General features: G+C 41.9%; 2 protein-coding genes across 2 annotated transcripts in view; both read left to right on the top strand.

Annotated features, from left to right (window-relative positions):
* The window catches only part of LOC113015770 (NLR family CARD domain-containing protein 3-like), a 45,529-nt gene that overhangs the window by 5,470 nt on the left and 16,893 nt on the right, over positions 1-23,166 (top strand). The window lies entirely within an intron of this gene.
* On the top strand, positions 7,042-15,057 carry LOC113015771 (uncharacterized). Its single transcript, XM_026158028.1, has 8 exons — positions 7,042-7,066; positions 7,194-7,419; positions 7,783-7,883; positions 9,822-10,010; positions 10,078-10,152; positions 10,274-10,363; positions 13,695-13,757; positions 14,759-15,057. Exons 2-8 carry the CDS (start codon positions 7,194-7,196, stop codon positions 14,771-14,773), a joined length of 759 nt encoding a protein of 252 aa, XP_026013813.1. The 5' UTR covers positions 7,042-7,066; the 3' UTR covers positions 14,774-15,057.

The raw sequence follows: 23,166 nt of genomic DNA, 5'->3' as shown, positions 1-23,166 counted from the left end.
GCCCCGGTGCGATCTCGGGCGAGAGTATCGATGATGGCCAAAGGGCAGCGTCCAGCTCTACGGCCGCTGAAGAGCAGACTCAACAGACGCGCGTGATGTGGATCCTACTGCTCTAAAACTGGAGCTTCTTCAATCCATTAAAGAGGACATTAGTACGCTGTTAAAAGAAGATCAGAAATGCATTGAAAGAAGATTTTGACAATATAAGGGCTGACGTGCAAGGACTGAGAAATGAGATCGCTAACAGCATGGCGGCGACTGCGCGAAGTTGATGGAGTAAAGGTTACAGTGAAAGAAGCTGAGGAGGGCTGTCAATGTGGAGCGATGAGGTGACCACCCTGCAGTCTACAGTAGAGAGTATGAAGGAGGAGCTGTCTGACCTGAAGGATAAATGTGATGAAGGCAGGAAGCGAGAGCTAACATCCACATCATAGGGATCCCAGAGGGCCTGGACTCGAGCTCCTCCACGGCGTATCCGTGCTACTACGTGAAGTGCTGGGTATGGATAAAGACGTTATTGTCGACCGCTCACACAGGAGCCCTATCCTGAGAAAGCCAGCTGGTAACCCGCACGCCGTCATAGCCGAGCGTCACTACTACCAGGATTGTGTGGCTACGCCGTGCCAGGGCCCAAGCCCCGCTTGAGTTTAACGGACAACCTATTGCAATATTACGACTGGGCGATATGACCCAAAGTTCATATCTCGATATTCTTTAGCTGGATGGCGATATACGATATATATCTCGATATTTTTGAAGCCAGAAAGTACGAACAAAAAGAGAGTTCTTAGTCAAAGCTGTGTCCCAAATCTCACACAGGCACATTTATTAACATACAGCGTAGATGTACATGAAACAATTACTCAGGAATAAATGATCAGCATTTATTAAATAATAATGCTCCATAAATAAAAGAAAACAATGTTGTTTTTGTGCATAACAAAAAGCTCACAATCGTGCAGTCAAAATGTAAACAGACGCTGAGCATAATAACAAGCAGCTGCTCTGTTCCCAGGTTCTACTGCGTGACTGACAGCCTGGAGTTTGAAACCCTCTTTGTAACCGTGTCTCTTACAGGTGCCATTTATGGTCCTTATACACACTCAATACAGTAATATTACGTTGAAGCAGAGTACGTATCACTCCGCGAGGCTCCTCGTAGCTGTAATGCTCCAACAATCCATCAAGCGGTGCGGCCTCGTAGCTGAGCAAAGTCGTACCAAAACATCTTTTGAAAGGTTTCTGAGCGCCGTGTAGCACATAAAATCGGTTCGAGGTCAGTAAGCACAACCAGAATTCATCCATAAGCCGCACTGTCGATTTATGAGAAAATTACAGGATTTTAAGTGCAGAAAACATAGTTTATGGTTTTCCTTTGATCTTAGCAAATATCTACGCCTCTAATTGGGACGATCACAGATTTTTCACTAATGTCTTTGCGCGGCTCCCCAATATGTCATCACACAATATCATCTTTGAGGGAGACCTAAACTGCTCATTATCTGCTATGGACCACAGTTCACACAAAAGTACACTTAGTCCAAACTCAGCATGCGTCATTCAGAGCTTTCTTGATAATTATGGGCTGGCTGATGTATGGAGATTTCATAATCCTGCTTCACATCAATACTCTTTTTTTTCTAATGTCCATAAAACATATATTTGTATAGAAAAACGTCTCCCTTTAGTTACAGAATGTGATTATAAGACTCTGGTGATTTCTCCTCTTGTTTTTTCAATGTGTATTCCTGATGCCTGCTCCAACTATCAGCCATGGAGATTCAACTCAGTGTTGTTAGCAGATGAAGAGTTTGTCAGTTACAAAAGGTCTCAAAGACATTTTTTTTCTATCAATCAGACCCCAGAGATGTCATCATCAGTCATTTGGGAATCTCTAAAAGCATCTGAGAGGCCAAATAATTTCATTTTGTGCCAAACAAAGTGCAACACTGAAAGAACATCATCCATAAATATTGAGTAAGAACTGGACTCTCATACAGCGAGACTCAAATGCCTTTAAACATCAGCTTATCCTGCTGATCCAAGTCCAACACTGAGTTTGTAAAAACATGTTTGTCAATCATTTTGTTTGGTTTCTGAGGAAAAAGATTCAATAACTTGCTGCTAATACACAACATTTCATCATATTTCCTCATAACCCTCTTTTGTCTGACCATTTGATCCCATTTGAATTTGCAATAAAGGATCCACAGAGTTTGGTGACAATAATGACAGTAGATGTTTGTGTGAAAGTGCTGGAAGCAAATGAGTGTGTGATGTTCTTTCAGTGTTGCACTTTGTAGACGCTCCCTGAGCACTGGTCTCACAGCCAGCTGCACATAGAGACCAGTGTTGTTAGTCCAGGTCAGAAGATGACTTGTTGGAATGAAAATGAGCTTGTAGTTTGTCTGCTTTAATAATGTGACTGGAAAAAGGTGTTGGACTTCAAATATGTCCATTTCTGTCACACTTCACCTTTAAAAGTGAAGCCATGTGGTTCCTGGAAGGAAAAACACGACTTTTTCAAGTCTTTGTCCTGTTTTTATGAGAAATGTACGACTTTAATGTGAAACATTCAGAGTTTTTTCTCTTGTTGTGTTTGTTTGAAGCTGCTTCCTGTTGGCTTCAGCTGTTTGGAGTTTCCATTTTCTAAACTTCTACATTCTGAACCTTCTTCAGCTCTGAACAGATGATGAAACACTGAATGATTTCAAGCACTTTGTCTAATAAACTTACATCTTTCATTCTTTATACAGATTGAAGAGCTGTGGTTTGTCAGAGATCAGCTGTGATTATCTGGCAGCAGCACTGAAGTCCAACCCCTCCCATCTGAGAGAGCTGGACCTGAGCTGGAACAACCTGCAGGATCCAGGAGTGAAGCATCTGTGTGGTTTCCTGGAGAGTCCAGGATGTAAACTTGAAACTCTGAGGTCAGTCAGCATGTTTTAGTTGTGCTGAGATGAATATGATGTGAAAGTTGTGCTGACACTAAACTGCAGACATCAGGCTGATATTATACTGATCCACACTGAGGATCTTCATGGTAAAGTCTGTTTTCTTCTTCTCTGGTTTAGTCCATTGACTGCAGCAGAACAATGTTCACATTTCAAACCTTCAAAGAAGAAGAAAAATCCTCCACTGGAAAATTCACTGTGAAACTCTCAAACTCTTCATTGCACCTTAAAGTCTGTGTGACACTGAAATCCAAAGCAAAATGTGCGTTTGCTTTACAGACAGCAGTCCAACACAAACATACACACATCATCCAAAACACAGTCCAACATCCAAATCTCCTCCACTGCCAGCATGAATGATGGGAAAGAGAAGGAGGAACACTCTGACATTCAGGGTTAGAATGAGTTTCATCAAGCAGACTGTGAAGATCAAAGCTGCATTAGAAAGCTTACATGAATGAATGAGTGGACAGAAGTGGACAGAGATCATCTGAAGCACTTCAAAGGCTTTAAATCAGCACATTTCTCTTTATTCTTTATCAACTCTGTTAGTTTCTCTCAGTTTTCTGTGGAATGAAGCTAACAGCAGGCTAATAAGATGCTGACCAATAGGTTTCTATTAAAGGTTGTAATTTGTATATGAAAAAGTGCTTTGGCTCAGCAGGGATCAGCTTACAGGTAGAATACAGCTGCTGGATGGGATTAGCATGTCATAGCTATCTACCAAACTGCTAACTGGGGGATTTCAGGCCATCTATGGATCATTTTTGCTAACTGTTTATTCAGCTTAGGCTCACAGGGCTGCAGCCTGTGCCCTAGCTGTCATAGGGCAAGAGGCGTGGTCCACCTGCACAGGTGAGCAGTCCATCACAGGGCCAACAGAGAGCGACAGAGAAGCACTCCCTCACATCCACACCTACAGCCAATGTAGAAGCACCAATGAACCTAAGCAGCATTTCATTGGACTGTGGGAGAACATCCAACCTCCACAGAAAGGCCCAGCTGACCAACAAGCTTCAACCTACAACCTTCTTGCTCTAAGGCACTAGTGCTAACCACTTTTGCCCATTTCAGCCCAAATCCTGCATCTTCCTGTTTCTGACTCCAGGCCAGCTCCACTAACACTTTCTCATCAGACACTGCCACCTAGTGGAGGAAGTCTTAGTTCCATTTGAAGCTTCAGATTACAGTTAGTTCCTTTACAAAGAGGTGGAGGTGGTGGGGCCACAGCACCATCATCACTGAGTGCCATAGGACACTTAACCTTTGTTTCCATATGCTGGGAACTTCCTGTTGTTCCAAGGAGGACTGGAAAATGTGTGAAAATCTCCCAGTCAGTTCCTCACAGCACACTTCAATCATTTCCCTCCCACAGCATCAGGACCAGGGCTTTTTCTCTCTTTGGTCCCACTAAGAGATTTCCACACAAACACCTCATCAGTGGGACTCTCAGAGCTACCAGCCCTTTGCTACAATCACAAAGCTCTTCATTGAAATCAATGATATCAAAGCTGGAATCAAATGAGTCCAAGTCTTCTGCTGATTCAGCATCACATTCATCTTTGCTCCTTGTTCTGCATCCCCACCATGGACTTCATTCCTTTCCAAGCCAGCCTTGAGTGTCCTTTATTCAGCTCATCCTCTGCTTTACTTTTACACCTGATTTTAGCTGCTTTATCTCTCTTTCAACAGGTTTCTGTGCCTCAATCTTTTTCTTCTCTCCCTCATAACAAGACAGCTTCTTCTGCCTGAGAACATGTTGGAGTGATTTACTAATCCAGGGCTGCTTATTGGGGAAAATACTTCCTGTTTCCAAAGTAATCCCCATTTTTCCCAGAAAGAAATGTCAGTAGAAATCGATGATCTAAGTGAGAACATGAGCCTTTCAAAAGTCCCAGTGGGTGCAGTCAAAGCAGTCCCTCAGTCCCAGTATAGAGTCTTTGGTCCAGACTGGAACAGCTGTGTGCCCAGTTTGAGCTCTCTTCAGTGCTGTGACCTGACAGACCCAGAGGGGCCATCACATCACATTTAGAAGCTCCCCTGATGGAGCCACAACACATGTCCAATACTTAGTCTGTCTTGTTGGACCAACTGGAAGAAATGATTCAAGGACTTAGTCACAGAACAGAGATTCAAATCTCCAAAATCCAACTGGCTGCATCAGGACATATAGTCTGAAACTCTGCACAGTTTCCTGTTTGAAGCTGCTTCCTGTTGGCTTCAGCTGTTTGGAGTTTCCATTTTCTAAACTTCTACATTCTGAACCTTCTTCAGCTCTGAACAGATGATGAAACACTGAATGATTTCAAGCACTTTGTCTAATAAACTTACATCTTTCATTCTTTATACAGATTGATGAACTGTGGTTTGTCAAAGATCAGCTGTGATTATCTGGCAGCAGCACTGAAGTCCAACCCCTCCCATCTGAGAGAGCTGTACCTGTATAGAAACAACCTGAAGGATCCAGATGTGAAGCAGCTGTCTGATCTTCAGAAGAGTCCAGACTACAGACTGGAGACTCTGGAGTAAGTAGAGTGATGGAGTGAGTGGGTGGTGCTGTCAGCAGTATTGTACTAAACACAGTCAGTATGAAACAAAGATCCAGTGTTTCCTGTAAAGCTGCAGCTTCTCAGTGAAGCTGTGAGAGGAGAACGGTGACAGGCTTCAGGATTGGACACAAACACTTCCTGTTTCTCACCTTTATGGTCACCATAGTAACGGCTGACACGCTCTGATCAAACACTGTCAACAGCCAATCAGCTCTCTGAACAAAGCAGCACGCAGACCAATGACTGCATTGATTTCCAAGTTTAAAGCAGTGAAGAACACAGTCTGTAGGTGAGGAAGAATTTAGTGAGAGCAGATGTTTGGATGGAATTCCTCCAGTTAACAGCTGGAACCGTCCATCTGGATTGTTGGGCTTGTTGTTGGGGTTCCTACAGAGCTCAGAGTGGACACACCAAGGTTCTTCTAATGAATGAAAGTCCAAACTCAAACTAGGAGGGAAAAACATTTTCAGCAACTTCAATAAAAATCCAAAGATTAGAAAAAGTGAAGCAACAATGAGTCCTAGTACAGTCCCAGCACTGACGTCCCTGCTGCTCTTTATACTGGATGTGCTGCATCACTGACTGACAGCTGATGAAGAGTCTCTGGAAACACTCGTTTATCTCCTCTGCTCTTCCTCCTTCTCTCTGCAGGTGGAGGTGATGATGGTAAACAGGACGGTGTGTGTGCTGAGAGAGGAGCAGCTGTGTCCTGATGATCCAGAGAGGTTGAAGCAGCAGCAGCTTGTGTGTAGAGACGCTCTGACTGGGCCATGTTACTGGGAGGTGGAGAGGAGAGCTTCATCCAGCAGTGACTGACAGAGGAATGAAGTGCAGATGACTGTCAGTGCTGCAGAGTGAACTGCTCTGAGAACAGCTCCACTGTCAGACACAATGTAGAGTCCAGCATCAGCCCTGTGTGTCCCTCTGGATCTGACAGAGGATCATCAGTGTATCTGGACTGCTCTGCTGCTGCTCTGTCCTTCCTACAGTCTCTGCACAGTCTCTGTCTCACTCTGGAAAGATTTTACAACTTGTTGTAATTACAGGAACCGTTAATATAATATTCAAACATGTGATCTTCTCTTTATTTCTGAATCTTTACCAGAATAAAGAAAAACCAAAACTAACAAAACAGAAGCTGTCGTGTCCTATTTTTCACCACATCTGTGAAATCTTTTCTGTGTTTTTCCTCATTTTCCTCCTTCCTGCAGCCATCCATCTTCATCATTCTGTGTTCCAGTATATGTGAACACGTCCAAAGCATCTGAGCCTCAACCGTTTAGTTACGCTGTCTTGTGTGTGTGTTAATAAGGCAGAGACACGCTGGATAGTTCTTTACGCTCAATTTCTGACATTGCAAATCTAAAAGGAAACTGTAGCTGTGTTTGTGGGTGTAATAAATAAGGGGCACTCGGAAGACAGCGCTGGATCTCTGAGTTCTTTACTCTCAATTTCTGCAACATCTGCAATATCTAGAAATGCAAACCTGTGAGCTGTGTGTGTTGTGCAAAGTTACAGTGTCCACTGTGACCCTGTGACCCTGAGAGCAGGACACAGCCAGAGGTGAGTCAGCAGTTACAAACTAAATGCTGCTGACATGAATCAAACTGCTGGATAACCCACTGCTCATGAAAATGGCACCTTTCTGTTGCTTTTTGAGATTGCTGAGAATATTTGAATTGTGACTCAGATGGCAGATCCAGGCTCTCAGCCTCCAGCTGAAACTTCCAGTCCTCCCCCAGCCAGAAGCTCTGATGCTGGGCTGAGAGACTTTGATCCTTCCCTGGATCCAGAAATCCAGGAGGGAGAAGGAGAACAGGACCTCCTTCCTGATCTGGAGAGGCCTGAGGGAAAGAAAGATGGAGCAGACAGAGCTTTGAACAAATCCAAACCTCCTGAGCTTCACCTCCACAAAGGTGCAGACACTGATGCACAGATTCACATGTGACACCTGCAGCGTCCAGCTTGTGCCGCTGACATTATCTCCACTCTGATACAAGCCTCATTCACTCGCTCACACACGTTCATACAATCACCTTTTCCTCACAGTCACACACATGAATGTAATGAGGGGAACTCGGGTTCACTGTCATTCCTCAGGATCCTTTGATATGCAGACTGGAGGCTCTGTGGATGAAACACCGACTGTCTGAAGCACTCTGAAGTCTTCTTGATGGACTTCATCCTGATTAACACTACAATACTTGTTAGAGGCCTTTTATATGTAATAATATTCTTTTCCATTAAAGCTCTGAACATTCTCACTCTTTCTTGACCAGGTGTGACAGGTGAAGGACACCGGCGAATAGGAGGACAGAAGCTGAGAGCCATTAGTCACATGACTTCAGCTGCTGCCGCCTCACCAACCACTGGCCCCTCGGTGAGTCTAGAGTTACAGCAGTGACCACAGGAAGTGCACACGTGTGATCTAAAGCTACATGTGGGCCTGTGACCATCAGTCTTCTCACTGTGGTAGACGGGTTTGTGAGTCCCTGTGATGCTGGGAGTGTCCAGGACAGTCGCTCCTGATCGGGTCTCTCATGGAAAGCTGGTCCCAGGAATTCCTGGAAAATTCCTCCACAAAAGAGAACTGGGAACATAAGTGCAGAGTGACAGAGGTGCTCAGCAACCCTGCTGTTATATGGGAATAGAACCAGAATAGTCGGCAACCACTTGAGTTAAGTTAGCCAAAGAGATGCGACTCAGACTGACTTCATCATGTTGGCAACGTGTCTGCATTGATAAACTCCAGTTATTGACAAATCAGAGAATAATTCCAGTCATTCAGAGACAGATTGTGATTGTTTGGAGGATGTAATCGTTTCCCTTCAGGGAGCGTGTTGGACGCTCAGTGTCCGGGTGATTAGCTGATGCAACTACTTAGAATCAGTTTGTGAATATGAAGAAAATCAGTGCAGTCACTGGACAAACTCTGATTCTTCCTAGTTTCACTCTTGTTTCAGTCCAGTGTGACTGAGGTGGTAAAAAATGATCTGACTTTTAGCCACACAGCTGTCTGCTAGAGAAAAAGCCTTTGTGCACAACTTTCTTAAAGGCAAACGGCACCATGTTCACTGCAGCTGCAGCAAACGCAGCAAAGAGTGAAAGTTGGACTGAGAATGTTGTGACTGTTTCATGAGAAAGAGCAGGAAAACAAGCATCACACACCCAGACACAGTGCTGGGATTAGAATTAGACTTTAGAGCCAAATGTAGGACAAAAGCTTTAATATGAAAGAGGAAAACCCAACAACAGCCAGAGCATGAAGCTCAAATCTATACCAATCACCAAGAAAGCTGACAGGCCTGTGACACGTCAGAGACGCCGTTCAAATCATAAAGAAGTTGGTTTATTGACAAAATGTAAAAAACCAAAAGAATCAAGTCAACCTTCAGTTTCGAGCGAGTAGACCAATCAGGCACAGCAGCAGCTCTAGAATAAGCAACAATTTGATGTATTACAAACAACCTTTCATATACACACATACATATGGCTCATATGCTGTTTAAAAAGGGCTCAAAGACCCAACAGATTACACAAAGTACAAAAATACTTTCATTCAGACAACAGTCAGCTGTGCACGAGACAGAGAGCCGACTACAGTTAGTAACATGGACTCACTTTGTTTCAGACACGACACAAAGTAACACAAAGCCACAAAGAGCAGAAACATCAAAAAGGAGGCAGAGCAGCAGCAACTCTCCATGAGCTGTGAGGCTAACAGCCACCCACACTTCCTGTGATGCATAATGAAAACAACATTAACCTGAAGGATGATAACAACAGAAAGAAGTCTAAGCTAACGTTACACAGCGCTCACACAGCGCTGACTGTACAGGCCTCACACAGCTACGACCTGCATCCACAACACCTGATTCTACTGAACACAAACAAGTTAATGATATATGAGCAATCCAGGGAAGGCTTCCAGGAAGGTGAGGATCCAAAGACAGCTCTACAACAGCATCAGTCAGCAACAATGTTACTAATCACTGACTCTTTCATCCTTTTATACTCAATCAAAAAGTGCTGTGTTCACATTTGTTTCTGCTGAAATCCAGAGACTGAAAATGCGTCTTTTTAAAGTTTGAATAAACTGACTGAACTTCTCACGAGTCCAACCGTGAGGAACACTTCCCCCCATGACACATCACAGGACAACGTCTCAGTGGAGGGGGGGCAGTAGCTCAGTTTAGGCAGTCACTCTCAGAATCGATGCCTCCAGTCAGGGTCAAACGTGGTCCTCAGAAACCTGCAGATGTTTGGGCCAAGCTCTCACTGGTCTCTGCGTCTGTAGACTGAGCTGATGTTTCTCCAGGTGTCTGGTAAAAGGACGATGCTGCTGTCCAATGAGGCGAGGAGAGAAGTAGCCAAACAGGCGAGAGCCGTGAAGGAGGAACGGCGGGCAGCTCTGGATGCCCGACATAAATACCTGATGAGCAGGCTGGCCGACGCCGGCAGCCTGGAGGAGGCGGCGGTGGAAGACGCCATCGTCTCTGATGACAGAGTAAGTTCAGAGACGTGATCCTTCCTCAGAGTTGAACCTTTGAGTCATTAATGTCTGATTCTTCCAGTTCAGTCTGATCCATGAATTCTTTGCTGCAAACGGATCCAAGAAGCTGATTTTCTTCTATCAGGATGTCAAACAGGTAACTTTGATCACATTTCAATGACTGACACATGAAGGTCTAACCGCTCTTCATAATCTGCTGTCCTGTTTGTTGCAGCGTACTTTGTATTCATATCTTTTAATATCTGCCTTTCTCCCAGAGTCTGTCCTCCCGTCAGTCTTCCTTTGTGGACGCATCAAACTCAGCTGTGGCTCAGAGGAAACTCTTCCTCACTACGGGGAACTCTGAGGTTGGCTTCAGCTTTTTATGTTTAGTTCATGTGAGAATCACAGAAAAATGCTGATATGAGTGGAAGCTTCTGCTGGGAAATTGGCAAAGAGCAGATTATTGAACAGCGAGGCAGACAGTTCATTTCAGTGATGCCAGTTTATTAGAAACGAGGACTGTGGGGCTGCTGGAAGTCAGGACGGCCGTTCTCTGGATAAACCTGACAGCTGAGGTGGAGAGCAGGATTTATCCACAGACGGCTTCTTCCAAGCAAATGTCCTGAACACACCTGAGCTGAGGGTTACACAGTGTGTCCTGTGTGATCTCTGCTTTATGGTGGTTGAATCTCACAAATGTGACCATCAGACCTGACGACTTATTTGTGATGTTTTCATTAAAAATATCCTGGGTGAGGTGTTTGGGGCCTGTCCCATGAGGAGGAGTCTCCAGGGCAGACCCAGGACACACTAGAGAGGTTATATCTCTCAGCAGGCCTGGGAATGCCTCAGTATTGTCCTGGATATGCTGGAGGAAGTGGTTGTTTAGGGAGGTCTGGGATTCTCTGCTTAGACTGCTGCACCTGTGACCCGGGACCAGATAAACAGGAAATGGATGTTTGAAATTCAAAGAAATCCTCTTTTAATAATGAGGAAAAAAGACAGCAGGAGATCCATCGCAACTAACAAAACACTTCAAACACATCAGTGCATCAACTTTAATCAACTTCATTTGGTTCAAATGAAGGAATCTAACAAAGCACTCACTAAAATGAAACACCAGTTAGTTTCCCGAGCTCAACAGGTCGAACACCTGAGTTTGGTTTGCGGTGCAGTTTTTATTTCTTCTAGATAACTTGGGTTATTTGCACAGGAAGGTTTTTTAAATGTATTTCTTAAGTACGATCTTATATGGGGGTTGATTTTATAGCATAACAGAATAATGTAATAACTCTAATAGAGTATAAAACATTTGCAGAATGAAGTACAAGGTGAAGAAAAGTCAGAACGTCCCTGTTTGAAAATACAGTCTCAGAAGGTCAGAGATGGACAAATTCAGCTACAGAAACATGTGGCCATTTTTTTAAAGCCATAGAGCATATTACAGACGACACAAAGAGCAAACACTGTAAACTTCTAACCACAGACCTCACACAGCTCACACACGTCAGAGTGAAGCTGTCATTTCCTGAAGCTTCCACACAAGAGAACTGGCAACAAGGTGGAGTCCTCATGGATCACTAGCAGAGAAATGTGGGTGGGTGCCAGACCACATGGACTCGACTCACTTTATTTCATACAAAGGAGCAGACTAATGCTGTCATCCTTAAAGACTAACTAGAAACAAGCAGTGCGCTCGCATCGACTCGACTTGTTTTGCAAGTTTGAAGTGAGATGGTACTTTGGAGTCAGCCTCCCGAGATGATGGCTGGCTGGTTTTTGAAAAACATCTCATATTTATACAATGAGCAGCAGACTTTCCTGACTTGCAGAGGTCAACGTCCTCCTCAGTCATGCGCCATGAGTGGCACAGATACTATTCATCAAATAACTAACATGGCCTTGATTGTTACTCCAGAGACTTATCTGCGATGTAGCTTTATAGCATTTTCATTAGCAATCGTATGATTTGTGTTACAATGACCTTTGTGGACGGGCCCGGACCCCCAGGCCTCGTCCGTGACGCCGACGGTGAGCGCAACGTTTTTGTTTTCTTGCGCTTAAAATAACCTGATCAGCGTTCTGCGGACGGTTTGTTTACATTTCTCACATCTGTGATTGTTCACACGGGTTGGACACGAGCAGAGAGGGCTTTCAAGATGAAAAAGCCAACGTGAAACTTTAACGGACGACAAAGTTTTTCAATCAAATCTCCGTCACACCCTTCCTTGACCTCATCACGTTATCCACCTTAGTCAAGGAACAGTGGTTCGGGAAAATATGCATTTGTTTTTTGGACCAGTTTAAAACGTATCTCAACTAGTGATGTGCGGATCGATACTGAAATATCGATTCCTCCGATACCCGTCATTGTGTCCGGCCCCTTGGCGTGCACACTCACAACAATGGCTGAGCGTAAACAGAGTCATGTGCAGACGTATTTTACCTCCACGAACAGCTGAGACGTGGTTTGCCATACATGTGGCAAGAATGTGAGGTGTTGTGGTAACACCGCTGACCTGGTCAAACACCTCAGAGTGAATCATATCACAGAATATGACGAGCGTATGTTGAGGCGAACTGAAGAGGAGGAGAGGGAGAGGTGCTGCCAGGGCGAGACAGACGTCTCTCACGGAGTCCTTTAATGCTGCAGGCAGGCAACAAATAGCCACAACTTCAGGTTTTTCATTTCTATATGATAATTCTGCATCATTAAGTGATAAGAACAAGTAATCTGATGTCCTGTGATCATTACGACGCTATAATTTGAGATAAAATAAAAGATAGAGTAAAAAAAATAAGTTTTTGTACAGAGTATCGTATCAGATCAGTATCGTCGATACCACCCTGAATTTTACTTGGTATCGGATCGGAAAGGAAATCAGTGGAAATCAAATCCTGCTTCTACAGGTGTCCAGTTCATTCACTCTGACCCCTCCAGATAAGCGTTGCCAGTTCTCACTGTGCTGTAGATCACATTTTCTTGTGTTTGGGGTTATAACGGTTACTTTTGAGGTCTGTGTTATAAAGCAAGTTAATCCTGAATTTAACTGGAGAAGACAAATTCCCACTGCGTGGTGTAGTGCACAGCCAGGCATTCTTTACATTAGTTCGTTTGACAAAACCAAAAACCTGAAAGTATTTACTTGGAGTTTGGTTTGATGAAATAAGTGCCAGAATCAGTGAATACAAATGATTCCAATGACATGAAAACTGGTGGAAGGACAAATCCCTCAAGAAAAGCACGACTAGCACATTAAGTTTGTTTGTAATCATCATCATCTCTAACACCATGCGCACAACAGTGATTTTGTTACAGAACACTAAGATAGTAAAATCTGGGAAATGATGATATTTCTTTCCAAAACTTCCTGTCTGGAAGACATTAAAGCTGCTGTGCCACCTGCAGCTTCTTTCAATCTATGTTATGTGAATATATCTTTTTTTTTTGGGTTTGAACATCCATTCAAACTCACTCTCTGCCTAGCAAGTCTCATTCCCTCATTTCCTTGGGGTCCAGCTTCACATACGTGGCACTGAGCCTTTTCCTTTGTCACCTCTTTCTGCTACATGCCTAGCCTCCCAGTTTCTTGGTCTATTTTCTTCATTTCGCTAACTACACTTCTTTTTCTTTGTAAATCTCTTCCTTCAAATACTTTCAAAATCACTTTTCTTTTTTCCCTTTCTTCTGTGCAGAGAAGACGTCAAACCCCTTCTTGGCAGTTTATCTCAATAAAGCTGTACTATCCCAGCCATCTGGTAAGTCTTCCCTACTACCCAGAGCCTGTTTATACTCCTGCATGTCTCTGCCTTCACTCACTTCCTCTTCTTGATGTCCAAACTCATCCTTCAAACTACCATTTGATGCTGCATAGCTGCATTCTCCCTGACACCTCCTTGTCTCCTGTCTTTTTGATTTCACCTTCTGCATAATATTTAGTTGCCCTGTGTGCAGCTTCCTCCACTTTCATATATTTCTACAAGTTCCTCCCTGTTCTTGAAGTATGTGTGCACCACGGCCATTTCCACTTGGAAAATCTGCCCCACATCTGTCTTTCTAGATTTCTCTCCTAAACACCACACCTACCCAACACCTCATAACCTCTGTTCCCTTCACCTAAATGTCCATTGAAGTCTGTGTCAATCACCACTGTAGTATGTGGTCTCTTGCACACAAAATGTGTCTACCCTCCACCTCCATAATATGAGTCCGCCAGCCCTCCCATTGCCAGTCATAGTCCATAACAAGTCAAAAACATAAACAGCTCGAACGTATTATTTATTTAAAAGAGAGAGAGAGAGAGAGAGAGAGAGAGAGAGAGAGAGAGAGAGAGAGAGCTCAGTTGTCCTTGCTCTAGCATCAAGAGTCAGTGACTGGCTGTTCACTGCAGGCTCAGCAGTCCAATGGCCGATCAGCAACAACACAAATAAAAAAATAAGACACGTTCTTGATTATGACAACAAACCACATCCAAAAAAATATGACAGCAACACTTTAAGTTTTGTGTGCATTCATCATGTGCAACTCTGCAGAAAGTCTCATGTCAAGGATGTGTGGACAGGGGGGCTATTAAAAAGTTCCAGTATACAGAATAGAAAACCATCAAATGAATGAAATAAAATCTGTTGTCACAGTGGTTTTTGAAGGAACAATTACTTCACAGATGGACAGCCTCATTATATTTTAGTTAAACCTGATGATACACACTTCACGTCACCCTAGTTACATGTTTTTATTTGCCATGTGTATGTTATCCAAGGGAGGAAGAAAATGAAAAAGAAAACTTTTGATGTGTCCAGACATTTCTTCACATCAGCTGCCAGCAACCAGTTTCAGCATGTACAACTGTTGCAGTAAGTGTGCTCATGCAGACCAACTATGCTGGTCCACTGTTCTTAATGGTGCTGCATGTTGAGAAAGAAGTGAAACAAATGTTTTGTTTAACAAGTCCACTAGTGTTAGAATAACTTGGCATTTCCAATCTGTTTCTGCTGTAGTTCAATGAAAGGTTTCAGTTACTTAAGTTTGAGAAAAAACCAAAAAAAACAAATTGCGTTTACAATTGTAGTTTCATCTTGTTATAAGATATTTGAAATAAAAACAAACAAAAAAACCACAAACAAACAAACCACAAACAAACAAACCACAAACAAACAAACCACTACATTTTCAGAAATATTTCTGCAGTCTGATTTACAAGTATAAACTTTCTGACCAAAACGCCACAATTTCATCCCTCAAACAAGTTGTCAACTGTGTCAACGACCAATGAGGACATCACTGCTACACTTGATGATACTCACACCTTGAAAAAGTGCAAAGGTTTCCCAACAGGACTTCGACGGTTGGTCTTCTTGATCAAGCTATAATCTGTTCTCATCAAAACCACCATAAAACCAGTTTGACAGGATGATGCTGATAAATCCCTCTAGACCTTTTTGTGACAGTATTAAAAGCTTGCTGGAAATTCTCTGTACTCATATTTGTGCTCAGTATCTGTAGGAGCCATTTTTGTGTGGGTACCTCATGTATGCCACTAGGGGTCACCTTTTGTGTTACATATGGTGTGTCTATTTAAGGTAGATAGGTCATTAGCAGCAGGTGTGTTGTTGTTGGGAAGGAGCAAACAGATTGTGACCGCTGCGCTGTTATGTTAAATTGTGTTGGAATAAAGAATCTAAAGGACAAGATAAGTATGGTTTCAGTTATTGAACTAAGTTTAATACGTTTATTCATACCAGTGACATTGCATTAACCTGCCAACAAACAGCTCAGTGGCTTTAAATGTAGGCTTAGCCTCGACAGCATCTATAACACCATTAAAATGCAGTAATGGCCACACAAAAAATAAAACGTGACCATATTCAGTTTAAGCCATTTTATGTGGTTTAGTTTATACACTTGAATCACAGTAGATGATAGCTTTCTGTTTTTAAATGTCTCCATTTATTGCAAACACTATAGTTACTGTTCTGCCTTTTATAAGGTAAACTGGATATTATGGTTGCAAACGGCCCTAGAGCTCCCTCTAGTGGCTGCTTTGTAATATGGGTTTGACTACTTTGGGAAAGGAACAATGAGAAGGTGAAAAAATCAAAGATGGCGGAAAGTTATCGTTCTAAGCTGATATGGACCTTAAAATGTTGTTGCCTTGGACAAGATATGTCTGTAAGTATGAGTGACGATAAAATAATTATTATCTTTTGTTTTGTGTAAAAATGGTACGATAATTTGTACATTTGAAAGTTTTATCTTGTTATCAAATCACTTTGATTGTCACATCACATGTGCAGGTACATTGGTACAGTACATGTGAGTGAAATTCTTGTTTGCGAGCTTCACAAGCAACAGAGGTGTGCAAAAATACAATAACGTAAAACAAGCAAAATATAAGAACGGCTAAATCTGAGACTAATAAATATATGTACAATATATAATAGTACATGCATTACTGGATGTGTATACTAAATATGTTTTTCTACACGCGCGTGTGTGTGTGTACATATTTTACAAATTAAATAGAGTAAACAATAAAATAAAATATACAGAGGTTGGTAGTTGGACATGTGCAAAACAAGTGGCATTTATATACAGTGTGGAGTGCATAATGTTGAAGTTCCAGTAGTGAAGGTGAGGTGTCTATGATGTGTCCAGCAGTCTGATGGCCTGGTGGAAAAAGATGTCTCTCAGTCTGCTGGTTGGGGACCGGATGCTGCAGAACCTCCTTCCTGATGGAAGTAGTCTGAACAGTTGATGGCTGGGGGGACTGGAGTCCTTGATGGTCCTCCCCGCTTTCCTCGGGCAGCGCTTCCTGTAGATGTCTTGGAGGGAGGGAAGCTCACCTCCAATTATCCGTTCAGAGCACCGCACTACTTTCTGGAGAGCTTTGCAGTTGTAGGCGGTGCTGTTGCCGTACCAGGTGGTGATGCATCCAGTGAGGATGCTCTCAATGGCACAGTGATAGAAGGTCCTGAGGATGCGGGGGCTCATGCCAAATCTTTTCAGTCTCCTGAGAAAGAAGAGGCGCTGCTGCGCCTTCTTCACTGTTTTGTTTATGTGTCCTGACCACGTAAGATCCTCAGCCAGGTGTACACCAAGGAAGCGGAAGCTGCTCACTCTCCACAGCAGCGCCGTTGATGGTGATGGGGGTGTGTACTTCTCTGCACCTCCGGAAGTCCACTATCAACTCCTTTGTCTTTGCGACGTTGAGGGTGAGATGGTTGTCTTGACACCAGTGGGTCAGGGCGCTGACCTCCTCCCTGTAAGCCGTCTCATCACCGTTGGTGATAAGACCCACCACTGTAGTGTCATCCGCAAACTTCACAATGATGTTGGAGTTGTTAGTGGCTGTGCAGTCATAGGTGTAGAGTGAGTACAGGAGAGGGCTCAGTACACACCCCTGTGGTGCACCAGTGTTCAGTGTGATGGGGGATGAGGTGATGCTGCCCAGTCTGACTACTTGGCGTCTATCAGACAGGAAGTTAAGGATCCAGCTGCAGAGGGAGCTGCTCAGTCCTAGATCCTGCAGATTCCTGTCCAGCTTCGAAGGAACGATGGTATTCAATACTGAGCTGTAATCTACTGTTAGCTTGCAGTAAGAGTGTAACAAGCTAGTTTACAATGTTAGTTAGCTAATACAGTATTTTGTACTTTCAGTTTTACGATGGTCAAAGAGAAGGCAATGGTCAGAGGCCATTCTTCAATAAATCAGCACAGAAAGGAAAACAAGTCTGGTTATTGGAGCATCGTTATCTCGCTGTCTAGCTGGTGAAACTAAGGAACTCAGGGCGAGGACAGCAAAGTTACCAAAGGGGAAAAACGATCAAATTAAAACTGCATCATCTCAAAAATCACAAGTTTCTCTAAAATGTGTTTATTCTAGGGCTGCAGTTATTCATCATTTTAGTCATAAAGTATTTTATTGATTGTTCGAAAATTGAATTGGATTAGAAATAGTTTTCTTATTAATGAGCAATAATTATTATTATTCCAAAGAGAAAACACACGGGTCTTTTGGTTACCATTTTAGAAATTGCCATCCTTTAATGATTCATCTGTTAAAAAAAATATTTTGACTGCTTTTATCTAAAAAATATTTTGAGATGCTGAAATGCTGAAATAATAATAATAAAAAAAACAGACACTGATGTCAACATAAAGGTAAACACGCAATTTAGTTTCTTTAGTTTCTGGTTCTCTCCTGTATGGACTAGAGAACGCACGATACCACTTTTTTGTGTCCAGTATCGATATGAATCCGATACAGCGTATTTTTATAATCAATAAAACAGTTTTTTAAATATCTTTCTTTATTTTGTATAAGTTCATACTCAAGTTTTAAAAAATAAAACATTAAAGTTATTTAGTTATACCTGTATGCAAAAAACACACTGCACCCAAAATATTTCATAGTTCAGCAACACTGATCAATCTAATAAACTTAAACCTGCACCATCCTCCCCATTCTGGTATTTTAAAGAGTACTTAGCAGAAATATTAAACAACCTAACTAATAGGGTTGCAAACTCCCAGCAAAAAAAAACCTAAAGGGAACCATCGCCCACCCTCTGCCTCGTGGTGCTTAATCGACATAATCGACTTTAATTTAATGCATGTATTTAAAAAAAATGCACAGAAATCAATTATTTTTCAACAACAATTAAATAGATTCAACATCTTTCTTCAACAGAACTGCAGACTGCACAGATGGTATCTTCCCAAAGGAAAAAGTACTATAACTTACTAGGGTATATATTAGACTTAATAGTTACTATATACAATATTAGATTTCTATACATTTTACGTTAGATAAAAACTTTGGTTGTAAGATTCAGATAATTATTTATTAAAAGCGAGACATTTTAAACGAGAATAAGAAAGAAAAGTATTTCTTTGTGCCCCCCTTTTCCCTGTTAATGCCCCAGCTGGCCCCCTGGCAAAACCGTGCTAGACCCGCCCCTGCACAGTTACCAGCTGTCAGCTACTTATAGCATTAGGCATTAAAGTAATATTAAATAAATTCTAACAACAGCTTATCAAGCTTAAACGTGCTGCTGTGGTTTATCTGCTGGTTTCCTCTTTCTGGCGCAAAGTGGGAAACAAACAAGAGAGACGGAACTTGCGATCAGCTGATCATTGATTAGTTTCATGATTGAAGTAGCAGCAGGAGAGGGAGGGGGAGAGGAGGCGCGGCAGTCGCTCCATATATCGGTTGTTAAGCTTAACGTGGGAATGCGTTACAAACATTGAGAGAGAAACTTACAAACTTGCTTTACTTCTCTAGGACAGCTTTCACTGAGAAGAAATGCCGATTTGGAAACATGTAGCGAGGCGCTAAATGCTCCACCAGACAACCGAGAGGTCTCTTGTTGTCACATGCAAGAAAGCATGCTCTGAAGAATATCCAGGTAGATAACTGTGGCGATATGTTGGTTATATTACTTTAAAGTGCAACTGGCTAATTCTTATTTTAGCCAACTCAAAAAGTAAAAATGATGCAACGACCTTGAAATAACACATTTATCTCACTGAAACATGTCATTTAAATAAAAACATTTACTGAAATTAAAATAAATATACTGAATATAATATGGCTCAGATTTAATGGAATATAATGATCCTTTTGTGTTGCTGTTAAAGAAAGGGATAATGTGTGATTACTGTTTTTAAACTATGGGCTACAAACTAAATCCTTTTATTATTTCTGTCCTCGGTTTTAACTCATTAATAATCATTAGGATGAAGCCCTCTAAAAAACAACGTAAAGGTCATGAAAATGTAAACAATTTGGCATTTTGATGATGCATCATCCACATTAAAAAGTAGAGATCATATCAGCCCTGTATTTACTTGTATCGGATACATAAAAAATCTTTCCGTATCGCACAGCACTACAGAAAGCTCTTTTCTAGGGTTGTATTAAACATCTGTAACTACCGTAACTCCTGATCCATTTCCTCAATTAAAAGAAGTCCAATGATTCCTGAGAGCAGCAACTCTGCACTTTTCATTAATATTTGCATCATTACGGTAATCCCAGGTACATTGTTGCAGCAGCCCCGTGAAGGCAAAGGTTGAGAGAATAGTGAGTGAGCGTGATGGAACAATGTTATCACACGTTTGGCTTCTTTTTACCATGTTTGTTTCTTTTGTTCTTTCATGTGTTATTTACCAAGATTTGGATGGTGTTCTGCCTCGAGTTACCATAATGTCCCTAACATCACAAAAAAAGCACAGAGTTGCTGCTTTCAAGAACTGCTGGAATTTTTCATTTGCCCCAATGGTTCAAGACTCAAGTTAGGCTAAAAACACTGGGACCAGTTTAAATGGGTTCATGTGTGTCAGCTGCATCGTCACTGCTGCTCTTATGTTATGTGTTTTTGTTGAAAACTAGGTGCTGTTTGGGCTTAATGATGTCAAACTTTTCATTCACTTGTTTGCTCCTAAATACGTTTCTATTGCAGGTCTTTTCCAGTTGAAAATGTGAGTGAGCACTACACAAATTACTGACACTGAAATACACTGAAAAGAAAAAAAACAAAACTAAATCCAAACAAAAACAACTAAACGAAGTAGTTACACACGTTATAGAATATATATACTGGGCATACAAGCCTGGCCTAAGCTTTCTGTCAGGAAGACTGCAGCAGTCCAGGAGTTGGGTTAACTGTCTTTAAGTCCCACAGAAGAAATGTTTACATCAAAGTGCTTGCCAGGCTTAATCCAAATTAGGTACAGACATACTTGAACTTATCATTGTATAGTATGTGGGACTATGAGCAATGGTTTTCTGGAAACAGAAACAGGCAATTTTATCATTAGTAGAGTCACAAATAACTAGAAAAACAATTGAAAACATAATGTACTCAACACAGCAATATCTCACAATATCCACAAGGGGTCACTATAGCTCATATATTGCCTAAATAGCACGTCATACAAATTGCCAATCATAAGGCACGGACATGGCAAGCTAGCCACAGTTAAACTAAACAATAGAAAAGTCCTTTATTTGTAATACCGCTGGATGTAATGACTGCGGGAGATTACAGCCACTGCTATTAACTTAGTGCCAAATAATCCTACCAACATGGTATCAAAGAACTGAGGCATAACTTTAACATGCACAAACAATTATAACAGCTTCATGCGAGTCATCCTGCCAAAAGGACTAACACTCACAGGTTCATAAACACACAACTTAATCACACGAAACAACTGCGATGCTCTGCAGTGGCACCTTTAGTCACTCCCACTCTGCGTGCTGAGCACATGCCCACTGATACGCTTATTTCCTTTGAGTGTGCTTGATTTCTGCCTCTAGACATTCTGAGGCCGAGTCAGAGCAGGAAACTTGAGCACACGTGGTCTCATTAAATCAGACAGCTGGAGTCATTTAAAAAGGATCTTTTAAGCAGTGCTGTCCCTCAGCTTCATAGTAGATCCATCTATGGATCAGTTTGAAAATCCTAGCTGTCTTCTTTCTAGTTATCATGTTACAAGATTTTAAGAAAACTTGAACGCTGATCATGAGTTGAATGCCACTGATCTTCAAAATCATCCAAGCTTTTTGATAAATGCACACAAAAGTCGGGTGTCCATGCCACCCGCATGCAAGGTGACAAAAATACCCCAATCAGCCTTTCAAGCTGACAGCTAAAGAAACCATTTCACCAGATTTAGCTTCTTGGATATTGTGTTCACTGTACTGTGTTCAAAATGTACTTCTCATTTAATAGAAGAAATGTAATCATGTCAATATAGAAGATTTCAAATTCTCACTCCTGTTAATTAAAAAAAGAAAAAAGTAGGATAAGACATGAGAAACTCCTTGAAAAGGACAGTCTCCATTATAGCACCTCATGGAAGCTTTGTTAGACGACCTGTCATTAAAAACTAGAAAGACCATCCAGCATCGGGAGCTTTCAGACTTCCAGGTATGACAACAAGCCTATTGCTGGTTTGCCCACTCTGACTGTGTCAGTATTTGCTCCACATACCAACTGCTCTGACCCTAAAGTAAGCCAGAATCCCACACAGCCACATGTAGGCACATTCCAACCACAAAGAATAACTGGGGATTCTTCATCCTGTAAACATCCTGAACAACTGGTTTTGGTGGTTTGATGGGAACAGATCCTCACCTGATCAGGAATACCAACGATCACCCCACCACTCATGTCTTGTTGGGAAATGTTTGCAGTCCTCAAGCTGTGAAAGTCATCAGGTGCAGCAGTCATGAATACCATGTAAACATCCCTGTTGGTAGGACAAACAAATAACAGTGGGATTCATTCGAGAAAACAGAACTTGTTTGATTCCCTGTCTGACAAAAAGAAATTAATGCAACGTAAAAATTAGATTTAAAAAATCAGCAGCATCATATGTAACCAGGTCCTAATTTACATATTGTTATAATTACACAAAATTTGTTCTAAAGCCCAAACTGCTCCTGGTATATCTGACTTTTAGCACCTCCAAGCCTGTAGTCATCTTGGTTATTAGTTAGGCCCCTCCCCCGTGTGTCGCTATGTGTATAGGCACTGTTAATGCTAGCATGAACAGATCATTCTTGCTGGCTGTTGTAGTGGCTTGAGCTAACTCTCATCCCAACTGTTTATATTTGGTTATAGGAGCTGGAGTGGGCATTAATGCTCCACAATTTACAAGCTGGGACCTGCCGCTAATCCATGGTTAAAGCCTTTACCCACATCAACACTGCAGGCAGAGGCTAACATCTGCAATACTATTAATAATTACACATAACTGTAGCAACAACAAAGAGAGGCTCGAACAAGAAAGGCTTGAAACCCTTAGAAAAGACTGATCAGAGTTGGTTCAATGAACTCTGATCATGTTCATTCGGAGTTAAGCTCGTGTGTGTTTAGAGACAGAAAGCCATCATGTTACCAGGATTCTCCAGAGAAACACAGAAATAAAGAGCAGAGCCTCCATCTTCATTTAGTGGACAGAGGAATATGATCACAAATCAGTGTGGGCCAAAATTTGTATCTTAAAAACTAGGAGGGGATAAAGTTATACCAACATACTGTAATATTTTTATAATATACACTAGCAAACTTTCATGCTGTGTGTGATATTAAAAATATTGTATTGTGTGATATCACATTCTATTGTGATCCAGCATTTTAATCTGACCTTTGATTT

This window comes from Astatotilapia calliptera, chromosome 23, assembly GCF_900246225.1.
Source record: "Astatotilapia calliptera chromosome 23, fAstCal1.2, whole genome shotgun sequence".
Classification (NCBI taxonomy): domain Eukaryota; kingdom Metazoa; phylum Chordata; class Actinopteri; order Cichliformes; family Cichlidae; genus Astatotilapia; species Astatotilapia calliptera.
Note: the sequence above shows the minus strand (reverse complement) of the source record. Positions and strands in the feature narration are given on the sequence as shown.

What these genes read in the sequence shown, in the direction of transcription:
- LOC113015771 (XM_026158028.1), top strand. Translation starts at nt 7,194, where the DNA reads ATGGCAGATCCAGGCTCTCAGCCTCCAGCTGAAACTTCCAGTCCTCCC. An exon ending in CCATCGTCTCTGATGACAGA is followed by an intron (nt 10,011 to 10,077) that starts GTAAGTTCAGAG and finishes TGATTCTTCCAG; the next exon opens with TTCAGTCTGATCCATGAATT. An exon ending in TCACTACGGGGAACTCTGAG is followed by an intron (nt 10,364 to 13,694) that starts GTTGGCTTCAGC and finishes TCTTCTGTGCAG; the next exon opens with AGAAGACGTCAAACCCCTTC.